Below are 15,903 nucleotides of genomic sequence, written 5' to 3'. Positions count from 1 at the left end.
TTTACTATGAAGCAAGTTAAAGCAACCAATATAATCATAATTTATTAAAAATATCAGAGTTATATACAATTTAAAACATAACAAGGAACGATTTAAAAAATCTCATAACAGAGTTCCGAGAAAATTTAGTAGGGCGTACAGATTTTACTGTTTTGTACGCATGCGCGTTGTCCAGGATTTTCCCTGGGTATTGTCCTTTGTCCACACTCCGTAAGACCACAGTGAGCGGATCTGACGTCACTAGGCTCTGGATTTCGGCGGGAAAGTGAGTAGGCTTTACTATTTTAAACGTAAATGGCTAACTACTTAATATTAGTTAACGTAATGGGGAAAAGACGCAAAAAGTGGAATATGTACGCTTATTAACAAGTGATGTTGTTGTTAGATATTTATTGTTTTTGTGGTAGGTAATAACATGAAGCTATTTTCATAATATTTTGAATGATCTCACAGATAATAAACAAAAAATAATATTGAGAAATGTTGCGAAATAACACACATAGTAATTTTAGTTAGTAGTATTAGTTGAAAAATTTTTTATCAAAACAGTCAAGCTTTATGCATTCACATATTCTTAATTACTAAAAATAATTATAGATATATTTACTTGTTTACAAAATAACAGAACAGCTATAAAATAGCTACAATTTTTCTCTCAGTTGAGTGGGTAGTGTATTACAAGTTGATCCGATTCAACCTTCCGTAAAAGCGCCTTTATAGTATCCGATATTTTATTGTCGATCTTTAATTCAATACGATATCGATTCCTTAGTATAATTATTGAACTGTACCTTGACTGTTTGCTATTTCATATCTATTTTATTACCTACGTTGTATGAGGACCATTGCTCTTTACCTATACGGATCGCAGCTAAAATATAAAAGGTACTTAGTCAAATTTAAACTACTCCTTTAAAATAAACTTCTTGTGATAAATCGCCTCAACCTTTTAGAATGCATCTCTCTAAAGACAGTTAAAACAAAATTATATTTTATTTTCGTAAAAAGAGCCGTGTATTTTTATTGAATGAAGATGAATGAACAGATTTCAGAAATAAGCCACTTTCTTCCATTAAACTTGGAGATAAAATAGAGTATCAAAATTTTAAAATCCTGTATACATATTAAGAATACGCAGTAACGTGAAGAGCGGAAAACTTGAGTACCTATACTAATACATAATAATATATAGTAAGTTAAAGACACTCAAGAAGGTTTTATATAAAACCTTCCATTGGATATAAATCCGATATCGTATCGCATAATGTAGATAAGCTTCACGTCAGGGTTCATATGTGTTACTTACAAGGTAAGCTCTCTGAAAGTTAGAATGAAAGATAGGTAGAACAGATAGTCACGATAATATGCACAATGTTCTATTATTTATTGAATGATTATTGATTAGCAAAACTAATCAATCTATACTAATATTATAAAACTGAAGAGTTTGTTTGTTTGAACGTGCTAATCTCGGGAACTACTGGTCCGATTTGAAAAATTATTTCGGCGTTAGATAGCCCATTTATCGAGGAAGGCTATAAACTATATACCTATCATGACTCTAAGACCAACAGGAGCGGAGCAATGCGGGTGAAACCCCGGGGAACAGCTAGTTACAATATATTTGTTTTAAATCCTAATGTAAATAATTCATGTACTTCGAAACCTACCTTTTTCTTACTGAAAAGTAAAATGTAGTTAAATCTAGTTACTTATGTATTTTCAAATTTTCGTGAGCAGATAACTTTCCTTCTACTTCGATAAAATTTTAGGTACCTAATTTATTAGTTAGAATTTCTATTTTATAAGCGTTTTTGAATTGTTATTATTTTTTAGATAATTTTGTTGCCTCTATGTTCTACAAGTAATAAGTATAGTTTACTGAGAATTTTATAAAGCTCTACATACATTGTTAATTGATATTATATTTTTATTTACTTATATTAAATGTTCCACATTTGAGGCAAATAATAATCTTAAAATTTTCCATAATATTGTCAAGTTTAATTATGTTATTGTTATAGTATTGCACTTTTGTGAGGATGTTTTCACAATTCACGATTCATGATTTTCACGAAATACTATTGACAAATGATTTTGAAGCAGTACCTATAATACACAAGGAAATAATATATTATATAAAATACACCAACCGTTAACCTCGGCTTCCAAACTAGGGATATCCTGTGTAATAGACAATATTTATCTGTTAAAATAAACGAACCAGGAAATACATAATGTATAATGCTTACATCTATTTTTTCTTTACTAATTAAATAAAAAATAGAAAGTTATGCACGATAGAAATAAGGACATTAACCAAAAATCTATAACGACGAACGAAGTCTCATGTGTCATCTAAGTATATGTACGTACATATTTGAGCTAGATATTAACAGAGTATTTATACTATCTCTACTATTATTCACAAGACATAAGGAAAACAATAATTTCCACACCGAAATAGTAGGAAAGAAAAAACTACCCTCCTAATATGAGGGTAGTTCCGTAACCATAGCAACCGTTTTTAAATTCGAAACCCGGTTACCGTAACAGATATTTTTAGCTCCACTAGACGGTGTTGTAGGAAAGGCAGTGGCAACAATCGATCAATTGAACAAACCGGTGCAATGTCATCTAATCGCGCTCCCGCGACTGATCCAACACCATCCGGAGGGTCTAAATTGTCAGCAAACGCTCATAAATTCTTTCAACGACTGACAGTTGTGCGATTCACATCATCACATGTTCATCCTCTAGCCGGCTATGGCCACTAGGAGCACATTCTCGTTCAAGCATGAGGCGGGACAACACGCACCTGTCAAATTGTCCGCCGCCATCTTGCCTCTGACGTTTGCCGCTGCGTTCAGGAACGCGTTCAGTGAATGTGTATGACGATGTCATTGTGTGTGTTCATTGAATTATAGTGTACGGTGTGTTTCTGTGTGTGCTTTTTTCTGCTAGATTTAATCGGAGGTGGGTTTTTATTTTTTATTTTCGGTGCGTAATATTGACGTAATTTTTTATGATTATAGTAAAACGGAGCAGAACTTTGAAAAACTAAAATGTAGAGTTCATTAATTCCATACCAACGCGACGCGAAAGCATTGGATAGACTTTCAAAAGCTCTCTTTCTGCCCCGAAAGTGTGTAGGTAATACTTTAAAGTTACTATAGAGTATAGACGCATAAAGAAGGCGAATCGGTGGTAAATGTTAAAAAAATGTATTGACGATTCGAAAGTGCTTCTAAATGAAGTCTAATTGAATAAATAAATGTTTGAGTTTGAGTTTAATCAAAATATTCTGAGTTGTATGTGGAGCAAATGAAACGCTATTTGTATTCGAGATTGATTTGTAGACAATATCAAAGCAAAAATTATGTTCATTTAATTATAAAATGTAGACTCGCGTAAGCAAAATTATAGTAGCTTTTGCCCGCTATTAACTTATAACTTTCCCCACTCTTCTTTTTCCTCGCTTACGAATTCCTACGTATATTTTCCGGCAAATACACTTAATAGGGAAACCTAGCCTTGTACGAATCAATTCAGTTACTGAAGTAAAAACAAACAGACAAAACTTTTATAATAGTCAGTAAGTGTATATCGATCGAACAGGTGCTAAATAATAATTTACTTCTTTCTGTATTAAGATAAATCAAAGCGCTTCTAAAAGTCTACTTGAATACATGTTTGTATTTGCGTTTATTCCTTTGAGGTTCAGCAAGTAACCATAAATCTGTCCACGGTATGACGAATGTCTTAAAATATAACCGTTTAACAATACACGGACTGTGATTGAGCAATACAATATTGAATAGAATAATTGTACCAAACCCGCATATCAATCTTTTTGTCAAGTTCATTTTGCTTGCGTTTATCCCATCTTGATAAATTGCTTTTCAAATGGCAAACAGTTTGTATGGGATCAGAAGTGGGATTATTTTTCTTCTAGAAGTAATAGTGCAGTACTTAATTAATCGTTTATAGGAAAATGTATTTTCCAGTTACATAAATAAGTTGGTTTAAGATCCGCAGTAGAAATAATAATGTATTCTCTTATCATCCATGTATCTATAGCACAGAAGTTTTTATCGATCAATATAATCAACATAAACCGTACCTACAATTTAATCAACGTAGAAAAAATTGTAGCAAGCTAGAAGAAAGAAAGAGCTTCTCAATGAAATAAAGCTCGTAATATAAATTCTTCATGTCTGTCCACGATTTCATTTCATATTTTTTGAAGATTTAATTATCCAACCTACTTATTAGTTAAGTAATTTTTCCTCAATAAACACAAATAGATACATAAATTTCACACACCGTCTTGAATATCGAGAAAATGAGAAAGCCGAACGCGTAAAAATGTAACATAATACACCGAGTACACAGAGAGCTGTCAATTCTGCTATTCTTCCTTATCTTCGAGGGCATTTCAATGGAAATCAATAACTCATCTTGAAAAACATCAGGTGCTTGACTGGGTTTTTATTCAGAACACCTTTCAATGCATCTCTTGATATTTTTTGTTGGTGTTGAAAATTATGAAGACCCATAAGGTCTGGTCACTTTATTTTCAACCACTTTCAAAAAAATGAGGAGGTTCTGAATTAGACTGTTATTTTTTGTTACTTTCAACTGCGAATCCGATTTTGATATATTTTTTTTTTATTTAAAAGATGCGCCTCCAATTGGACCCACCCAGTAAAATTTGTTTTATATTAGGTCTGACATTACTTTGAGGTTTAGTTTTACGTAAAAAAATATTATTCAATGCGTGATTTATTGAAATATTATTGTTTATCACGTATTTTCTATTAGTCTAGGTAAAGCAAGATTCGAAATATATTATTGTTTAAGATTAATGGGGTACCTACTTAGGTACTTATATATTATGTAAATTTATCGGAGAAACTTTTCCATTGATGAAAAGACGTTAACCCTTTGCAAATCTAGATGAAATGCCAGCAAGCCGTAACAGTTTAGACATGTAAATTTTATACAGATTTATTGTTGCTTTCAGACTTTGTTTATTTTTATATACCTACTAGTGGTCCGCCCCGGCTTCGCCCGTGGTACCTACATGTTTAAACTATCCTATCTCTCAAGTTGGATCGAACTGCACATGGTGTGCGAATTTTATTATAATCGGTTAAGTGGTTTAGGAGCCCATTGAGGACAAACATTGTGACACGAGATTTATATATATTATTAAAGAAGATAACGGATATTTAAGTTCGTATATTTATCTATTGAATCTATCTATCTATATAATCTATTGAAGCGTTAATATTAAGATTTTGTAATTCAACAGTTAATATTGATATATTTTTTATCAAATTATGATTTGATTATGATTTGATTTTGCGCGATTCAAAGGTTGACGATTTGATCAATAATAATTTATCTAATTAGTAATGAGTACATCTACACACTAATAAAATCAAAAGCTCTATTGATTTATAACATTTAATTTTATGTTGAACTCTTACAACTCTCGATAACGTATTATGCTAATACATAAATATAAATATAGAATAATAAACTAATGGAAATACAATATGTTTTACATAGAGACAACACGTTAGGATGGAAAGGGTATGACTGGTGCCAGATCAAGTATATAGATATAGATTATCCACTAGTATATAAAAATCATATTAACACTGATGCTGCGATTAGGAAAATGTAATGCAACGACTGTATTGGCAAAGTGCATTTACGGGTTTTCTTTAAACCTTTTTGCTTTATCAATGAGCTAATTGAAACAAATTGTTACAGGTCTAATTACTAATCTAGTCCATGTACTTTATAACAATGTTAAAACACTCTCCCTGACTTACAATCTATAAGGTAATATAGAGAGGGAAACTGTAAAGGAAGATTATTTATTAGTAGATAAACAAATAATTAAAATGGACACGAGAATCGATGGACACGGTGACGACATTGAACTGAGCGTTCAAGGAGCGAGCAAACCCAGGTGAGTCTTATTTATATTATTGGTTTTGTGAAGTACACTGTAGAAATGCGAGTGTAAATTATAATATATACGTAGGTATAACAAATATAATATGTCAAAAGCGTTATAATGAACGTTATCTCTATTTTGTGTCTTTTTTATACAGATAACTTAATACAATCACAAACCAATTTAAGTTACCATATTGTATATTTTTCGGAATACATTTAATCATTAAAACAAATTTGTATTTGAACGCTGTCTATTTCTTTTGATTGCTTATGCTTAACTTGGAAATCTAATCAGTATCATTATTGGAATTCAACATTTTTTATAGCGACGTCAAAACAAAATCGGACCTTCCTGAAAGAGGATCATGGGCAAGCAAATTGGATTTCATCCTCTCCGTAGTGGGTCTCGCGATTGGTTTGGGCAACGTCTGGAGATTCCCTTACCTGTGCTACAAGAATGGCGGCGGCGCCTTCCTGATCCCCTACTTCTTGACGCTGTTCCTCGCTGGGATCCCAATGTTCTTCATGGAATTGGCCATGGGACAGATGCTTACCATCGGCGGCTTGGGAGTGTTTAAGATTGCACCTATATTCAAAGGTAAGTGGAGTTTCAAATCTGTCATCATCAAAGATAAAAAAATATGTATAAGTATGTAAATAAAATATGTGTATGTATATTTAAATTTTTTGTCAACTTTATTTAAGTCTTTCGTAGAGGCCTCAATTAAGTCATTTTATTGGGGTTAAAAAAAATCGTCGACAACTAAATAGCTGTGAAACGTATACATACGTACGTAACGTAAACGCATACTAGAAGGGTGTAACTCGCATGTTATTAAAAACATTTAAAATTCAATTAAAATTTAATTACTTCATACTTCAAATATTTAAGTAGTTGACCCACTCAAAAATGAAATTAATTAATATAACTCGCGACACAATTTTGGTCATTTAACTTTCGATATTAACAATAATTAGGTCAACGAGGGTAATTAAATTCACGTTGTTAAAAAGTAATTGCAGTATAAAATGCAACCGTGCGACACAGCTCCACACTATAAAGGCCCCTATTAAGGTCTAAGACGATCTCCGGTAGGTAATTTAGACCCATTTTCATCCCTTTGTTTAGTTCGTTACAATGCTTTAACTTTAGCAATTTCAGCTGAAAATTACCAAGCATTTGTATCTTGTTTCATGTTCTTTGTTTATAATTTTGTTATTCTAATCCAGCAATATTAACGTTATTTGCCACTTTATCTGAAATTGGATTTCGAGATGGCCATTAAGTGGTTATTAATTTTTTCTGTTAAACTCTCTTTGACGGTGGGAACAAAAATAAAGATCCTCTTTTTTCTTAGGATGTCTTATATTTTTCTATGTCTATATTATAAACTTATAAATGTTTAAATTTGCGATATTATTTTAGGTATCGGATACGCCGCTGCTGTGATGTCATGCTGGATGAACGTGTACTACATTGTTATCCTGGCTTGGGCGATCTTCTACTTCTTTATGTCGATGCGATCAGGTAATATTCACATTCAATTATCTATATGAGCTATTGCTACCTATTTTCACTAACCCTATTCGATTTTCAGCTTAAAAGTTCACCTAAAAACACTTTTTAATATAATTTCTAGTTACAACTTAATCATGACATGTTAACATTAAGATTACTTTTATGTTTTAAGATTAATTTTATGTATACTTTTATGTATACTTGTTTATTTTGTGTAACAATTACTGGTAAACCTTTGAATAAATAAATAAATAAATACATTAATACATATTGTTTCTACTTTTTGTACAGTGATATGATGGACGAATTTCGACCAGTCACTCTATTCTCTACTACTACCTATTACTTCCAGTGTTCAAAATATGTGAAATGATATGGTCTATTCTCAACATATAAAACTCGTATATTCTACAGACTTGCCATGGCGAAACTGCGACAATTATTGGAACACGGACACGTGCGTGAACCCCTACGACCGTAAGAACCTCACTTGCTGGTCCTCGATGAACATGACCACCTACTGCACGCTCAACGGCAGGAATGTCAGCAAAGCTGTGCTTTCTGACCCTGTTAAGGAATTCTGGGAGTAAGTAACTATTGACCGAATATCGGAATATTATCAAATAGGTATAGGATATAAACGAACAGTTTCCCCTCTAAATTATACCATCAGTGTTCTAAAATACTAATATAAGTGATTTTGAATGTCCTCCATTTTTAAAACACATAATATCAGCATTACATACTTTACGCACGATCTTTACCTTTCGATTTGAATAAGTCCTTACTTATCAATACTTACTCACTTTCACACTGCACACACAACAATGAATCCTCGTAGTAATCTATTTTTATCTCATTATTTACCTGTTTTCATCACCTCATATTATTTACAATTAATTAATAATTCAAATTATCCACTGCTATTCTTTTTACTCCACTAGACGTCGAGCCCTCCAAATCTCAAGTGGCATCGAGCACATCGGCAACATTCGCTGGGAACTAGCAGGAACACTACTGCTCGTGTGGGTGTTGTGCTACTTCTGCATCTGGAAGGGCGTGCGGTGGACTGGTAAAGTGGTGTACTTCACCGCTCTGTTCCCGTACTTCTTGCTTACCGTGCTGCTCATTAGAGGTAAGGCTTTCAGGTTTTAACTGGGAAGATAGGCATAGGACTCTAAACACTCTCTCTCTCCAACTCTAAACACTCATCACTATTGTGTGATATCACAATCACACAATAGTGATGAGTGTTTAGAGAGTTTTAAATCGCTTTGTCAATTTGATTGTAGGCATGACGACAGTATTCATAAATGATCGTATTAGTGTTTTTAAGGGAAAATGTATAATAAATAAATTAAATATAGTGACTTAAAAATCTTAAAAACATTAAGATTAATGAGATTATCAATAAAATAAAACATTGAAATTCTGCAGTTCGCCATTTTGACTAAAACACGCGTGACGTCACGATTAAGTAAACAACTCACGTCAGATGTATTTTGTTGTTATGAATATGTTGAGAATACGCATTTTTATTTATTTTCTATTGTTTCACGTATGCTTTATCGACTCAGAACAGAAATATAATTGCGAATTCACGAATACGTGGTTTCGGGGTTCTCCGCGCCAACTTTATACAATAATTTCTTATTATTTTCTCGCTTGAAATAATTACTAACACATTTTTGAGCATTATTTTTATGTGGATTCACACTGCAATACTGCACACTACTTATAAACTTTGAAATTCGTTTCTATAACACATATTAAATAAATATTTCTTTAATTTTCTTCGCAATGCGTACAAATAATTACGTATTTACCAAAGAGTGACGTCACGCATACGCCATGACACCTGCGAGCTGTTTTGGCACAGTTAATAAATATTTTTTGAAAATGGCTTTTATCTTCGTTAAATTTAAGTATATTACCGAAATGTAGGGTTTTTCTTGTATAGTAAACGTATACACACATTATGGAAGAGGATTTCAAAATCTTTCGTCATGCCTATTGTAAAAACACTTTAATTGTATACGTAGTATATTATTATTAGTCTGTGCTTTAACCTATAAATGATTTTTATTATAAAGATGAGTAGAATATTATGTTTTTCGAAATATATACTTTAATTTGTATTAAAAAAATTGGATGTTCTCATCATCTTCACTATGTTGTTTTGCTAGAACTGAACTCCTGTGATTTTTCATAATATTATTTGCAATATTTCTAATCACATTTCTTTCCAGGAATAACCTTGCCCGGAGCGATGGAAGGCATCAAGTTCTATATAATGCCGAACATGTCGAAACTTATGGAGTCCGAAGTGTGGATAGATGCTGTGACGCAGATCTTCTTCTCGTATGGTCTGGGTCTGGGAACTCTGGTTGCCCTAGGCAGTTATAACAAGTTCACTAATAATGTGTACAAGTAAGTTAGAAATTAAGCAAATGAATCAAATTAATAACTATTCGATTGAAGTCTCTTAATGGATTTATTAGTACCTTATTACTTACCATTTAAGTCAACATTATATTAAATTCTATAGGTAGGTACCTAAATTTGTATATCATCATTAAATTATTGACTTATCCTGTAATAAAATGTGTACCAGACAATTAAAAGTTTACCTGCTATAAAAACTTCCGATAATTTTCATATGAATTGGTCCTCATATTAATCTTTATTTCAGAGACGCTCTGATAGTGTGCACTGTAAACTCAAGTACGTCTATGTTCGCTGGATTTGTGATATTCTCTGTGGTTGGATTCATGGCCCACGAACAACAGCGACCCGTCGCTGAAGTAGCTGCTTCAGGTATTTTATCATCATTATCATCAACATTTTCTAGGAGATGCCCATTTTTCTGGACGATTTTATCTTTGAAGCCATCGAACAAGTTTATAGCTAAGCATCATTTAACTTTATATTTAATTAAATTAAATGAAATTGAACGAAGAATTAGCAAGATATATATCGCACAATTTGTATACACGCAGACTTTAAAATGTTTATAAAATTTATAACGTACTAGATTTCCCCCCGCGGCTTCGCCCGCGTTTGCAAAGGAAAACCCGCATAGTTCCCGTTCCCGTGGGATTTCCGGGATAAAAACTATCCTATGTGTTAATCCAAGTTATCCTCTATATGTGTGCTAAATTTAATTGTAATCGGTTCAGTAGTTTTTACGTGAAAGAGTAACAAACATCCATACATCCATACAAACTTTCGCATTTATAATATTAGTAGGATAATATCTACAGAAACATTACTAACTACAACTCCATCTACTAATTATAACACTGCTTACAGGTCCCGGCTTAGCTTTCCTGGCGTACCCATCAGCTGTGCTCCAACTCCCAGGAGCCTCTCTCTGGTCTTGTCTGTTCTTCTTCATGTTGCTCCTCATCGGTCTGGACAGCCAGTTCTGTACCATGGAAGGCTTCATCACCGCTGTTATTGACGAGTGGCCCAAACTTCTTAGACGGAGGAAAGAAATATTCATTGCTATCACTTGCGTCATCTCTTATTTGGTCGGACTGTCGTGTATTTCTGAGGTAAGATTGGTATTGTGTTCAGTTACTCAAGAGACTAAAGATTTTGATTCCAATTTTTTCCTGCTGAGTTAAATTTAATCTTTGTTTACACCCTAATTAAAATTGTACGCATATTGAAATCATTATGCCATGATTTTTATTTGAGCTCAATCTTTTGCATGTTGTTTATAATAAACTAGCTTACCGCCCGCGGCTTCGCCCGCTTTGTCTAAAACCTAATAAATTATATACAAAAACCTTCCTCTTGAATCACTCTATCTATTAAAAAAAAACCGCATCCAAATCCGTTGCGTAGTTTTAAAGATTTAAGCATACAAAGGGACTTAGGGACAGAGAAAGCGACTTTGTTTTATACATACTATGTTGTGATATTTATCACAAACTTATCCCTATTGTATGATGAATAAAATCTCTCTTCCCAGGGTGGTATGTACGTGTTCCAAATCTTGGACTCGTACGCGGTATCTGGCTTCTGCCTGCTGTTCCTGATCTTCTTCGAATGTGTCTCCATCTCTTGGGCGTTTGGGGTTAACCGCTTCTACGACGGCATCAAGGAGATGATCGGCTACTACCCCACTATTTGGTGGAAGTTCTGCTGGGTTGGCTTCACGCCTGCTATTTGTATTGTGAGTATCAAAAATTCTACTATCGACTACTTATAAATCTTCTATGTTCACTGATATTATTTTGTTTTGGTTACAAATAATGTTTATTACATTTTGTAGAAGCCGTTACGTATTTTGAAAATATTGGTTTTTCTATAAATTTTACTTCTTAAGCAATGAATGATTCGTTTGATTATGCAGCAAAGAACGCAAATTTTGGAATAGTTAGTCTGCCCTTTTTTAAAGCACCAAAAATAGTACGAATGTAGAAAAGATTTCTTATTGAAACTCACGCGCAATAGTGTCATTACTTCGGTACCTGTGCTCTTATGAACGTAGCAAATAATGGGTCAATCATTCATTTGAATAGATGCGCTATTGTAAGCTATTAGAATGTCCATTGTGTTGTTTTTAAATCGACATTCCTAGAAAATTACTACTTTAGGTAATCGGATGTGTATTTGGAAATATAACGATTTTGAAATTAGACATCAGAGCTTTTTCCACAAAATCATCGAAAATTTAACCAAAGTAACTACTTAATTGAATTATTCCTTATTTCCAAATTCACCAATCGCCATTCTTATTCATATACTGGTTTACCGCCCTCGGCTTCGCCCGCTTTCTCTAAAACGATTTTAGATTTAAACTATCCTGTCTCTAAAGTTGGATCGAACTGCACATGGTATGCGAATTTTATTATAATCGGTTAAGTGGTCTATGAGTCCATTTAGGACAAACATTGTGACACGAGATTTATATATATTAAGAAGATTTGTCATTTTACAAACAGCCGGTTTCACAGCTACACAATATTTTATCACATTCTAATCCAATTCTTTTGTTTGTGTTATTTCTGGTTGTGTTTGTTATTTATATGTATGAAAAACACGATCAATTTTCCTATTATACAAACCTTACCCCGCAGAGCGTATTCATCTTCAACCTGGTGCAATGGACACCAATAAAGTACATGAACTACGAGTACCCGTGGTGGTCGCACGCGTTCGGCTGGTTCACTGCGCTGTCCTCCATGCTGTGCATTCCGGGGTACATGCTGTACCTGTGGAGGGTCACCCCGGGGACTGCTATGGAGGTATTTATTTATTTATTTGTACAAACATGGACAAAGCGGAAAAAAGCACTTTCACAAAAAAACATCATTTGTACAAGGCGGCCTTGTTGCTGAACAGCAATCTCTGCCGGGCAATCTTTACTACCTATTACCTAATGATAATCTCTATAATCTTTTATTTATTTATTTGTACAAACATGGACATGCCAAAAAAAAGAACAACGAAAAGGCATCATTTGTACAAGGCGGCCTTGTTGCTGAACAGCAATCTCTACCGGGCAATCTTTACTAAATAATCTCTATAATCTAGTAAATCCTCTGTATATAGTGTTTAATCTTTCATAAGGTCTACTTATTATTCCTATATTGATATTAAATCCTCAATTAATTACTACCTATTAAAATGAATTATTTATTCTGATTTAGCGCTGTCGCCTTTATATTAATGCAAAAATCGAAACCTCATTTATCACATAAGAAGAATAATTCAAAAAGGTAGAGATTACAAAAGGTATAACATCTATTTAAAGGTAATTTATTCCATATTATATACACAGATTATACATACATACTTATTTACAGAAATTCCACACGATCGTCCGCATCCCGGAAGATGTGCCAGCTCTACGCACTAAGATGCAAGCAGAGGAGCAAGCCAAACACGGCAAAGCCTAAACATGATCTCAAACGAGATTCCACTTTACTTGCAAACAAAACGCACAACGTTTAAATTTTGTGCCAAATATTTAAAAGTATTTATCCGCAGTATTATTTATCATTAATTAAGTTGTTTAATCAATAGTGTCGTTATTATTTGAGCTGTATAATTAGCGTGCCAAAATAATTACTTAGCCATATTATATTGAACGTGCTAAATAAAAATTATATAAATCGTATACTCGACGTGCCATATTTATTTAAGCTGTATAACTGGCGTGCCAAATAATTATCAGCCTGTATAATAGGCGTGCTATTAATAATTATTTAAGCCGCATACTCAAGATGACATTATTAAATATTAAGTCGTATAATCGACGTGCCATTATTATTATTAATTATAATTAAGTTTCGTTCTGGGTGCGTCGCGACGCGTTCATGTATGTTTGTTTTACGCTATATTTTCAAGTTAAGTTTACAATGCGATTTAATTAGGTAATTAAAGTTAACTATATATTATCGTCTTCCATTTAGGATGCTTTAAGTGTATTTTACGCGTAGTAACTTGTAGTATTATTTGCATAATCGATTTATACTTATCAAATAATATTCAATATATTTTCAAAGTTTTTGTCTATTATAGCTGTAGTAATGGAGTATTTTAGTAGATATAAAATATTTTTCAGCTTATAATAATTAGAGTTAATAGCGTAATTTTATCTAAATGTTGTATTGTGTATAACGACGCCACAGGACACGTCTTAATATAGTCGTTTTCAAACTGTCTGTTACAAATTTTAAAGATTAATACATGTTCACTTTGTATCGCATACATTTCGTCGATTTCACATTTAATGTGCATTGTATATTTCTGTTCATAACATTGTATAACACTAAGAATGATTACCAACATATCGTAGTTTAAGAAATGTTACTTTGGTTTTATAGCTTTAATAGGTTTATGATTTAGTTAAGTTGATTTGGTTATTTTGATCAATTTTAGTTGTAAATGCATTTATAAAAATGTTTATTAGATACGTAATACTCTGTGTTCTATCCGAGACCAAAGATTTTCCACAAATTTACATTTCTTGAAAACTTTACAATGTACTGTAGTTTTATACCAAAAAACGTAAATTCTTGGCCTAACCTATTTACATTATTTTTCGATTCTATCTATAAATCAAATATTAGTAGTGTTTACATACTTACTTACCTATAATTATATTTAATAAAACTTTTATCGATGCAACAACAGAAGTGTGTGGATTTCAAAAAACTAAGTGTTCGTCTGTAATCTATAATAAATAATCATTATAAATGTTTAACGAGTCAATTTCTATAAAAAGTGAACATTCGTAGATGTATGGCGTTTTACAAACAATTATTGCAATTATTATAATCGATTATTATTAAACGATTGTGTACCCCAAATGTAGCGAAAATATTTATTGTATTAAATACTAATTAAATATTAAAAAAAATGTGTGCGTGTACTAGAGTACACACGTAAGAAGTGAAACTAAGGGATAATAAAAAGTTGGCGCGTAACGCAAAAATGTCACGCCTACGGCGTAACGCAAAAATGTCACGCCTACAGCGTTTCGCAAAAATGTTACCCTAAATTTTTGTCCAACCCCGATAAAGAAGTTTCACTTCAAAAATATTTTACCAATTTCTTGATTATAGCAGAATATATCTACAATAATTAAAAGTACTATATCCTTGTATTTATACATAATTATAAAGAATAGTACAATTATTAATCTGAGTTAAAAACGCATAATAAATAATAATACTCTCTTAAAAGTTATTAAAACATATTCAGCTCTTGCAAAATATAATTTGACATATAACCCAGTACACATTATTAAATAATATAATTATTTCGTTACAATGTGATTATTAATTATAATTATAACATCCAGGTTACCCTTATTATGTGAGAGATTGTAAAAATAATGTTGTTTATCGATGAATGTCAAATATTTATGTAGCTTAAGGAGTAATCACTTCATTAAATGTTTAAAAAATAATACTTGTTTTATTTTATTGGATACAAGCCCCTCGTACAGATTTCCTTATCCTTAGCATACCTTGGCATTTATTAAATAAATGCACTTTGCCTATTAGAAATTTAGTTGAGATGCCGATGAAACAAATTACTTTTACTAGCGTTCGCTACTATTATGTATTCTTTGCTGTTACATTGCAATTAAAAACATAATTATAAAACTTTACATGATTTTCAGTATGTAGAGGTATATAGTGGAACTTGAGTGGAACCAATTTAATAGGCAACATTTGACGTCTATCAATTTTCTCCAAATTTAACGATGTAATCTTGGATGTAATAAAGCCACAGCCACAGAATATACCCAAGTTACAATTAATTAGCATAGTTCTTAAGCAAAGGTTTTGACAGATCGTTTATAGTATTGCCATATGAAGATGAAATGTAAAAAAGGGTGAAAACTAAAACACATTCATTTAATAAAATTCAATATATTACTC

General features: G+C 32.3%; 1 protein-coding gene across 2 annotated transcripts; it reads left to right on the top strand.

Moving 5' to 3' along the window:
- Positions 1-247: 247 nt before the first annotated feature.
- Positions 248-15,425, top strand: LOC123703534 (sodium- and chloride-dependent GABA transporter 1). Of its 2 annotated transcripts, none has more exons than XM_045651584.1 (12): positions 248-265; positions 5,785-5,986; positions 6,303-6,574; positions 7,403-7,504; positions 7,910-8,081; positions 8,440-8,630; positions 9,745-9,925; positions 10,188-10,312; positions 10,808-11,052; positions 11,475-11,678; positions 12,586-12,753; positions 13,315-15,425. In XM_045651584.1, the coding sequence occupies exons 2-12, from the start codon at positions 5,919-5,921 to the stop codon at positions 13,405-13,407; spliced, it is 1,821 nt and encodes a 606-aa protein (XP_045507540.1). In that variant the 5' UTR covers positions 248-265; positions 5,785-5,918; the 3' UTR covers positions 13,408-15,425. The 2 variants fall into 2 exon arrangements, with proteins under 2 accessions (XP_045507540.1, XP_045507539.1); XM_045651583.1 differs by lacking the exon at positions 248-265 and adding an exon at positions 2,731-2,976.
- The last annotated feature ends 478 nt before the right edge of the window (positions 15,426-15,903 follow it).

This window comes from Colias croceus, chromosome 26 (genome assembly GCF_905220415.1).
Source record: "Colias croceus chromosome 26, ilColCroc2.1".
Taxonomy (NCBI): Eukaryota; Metazoa; Arthropoda; class Insecta; order Lepidoptera; family Pieridae; genus Colias; species Colias croceus.
Note: the sequence above shows the minus strand (reverse complement) of the source record. Positions and strands in the feature narration are given on the sequence as shown.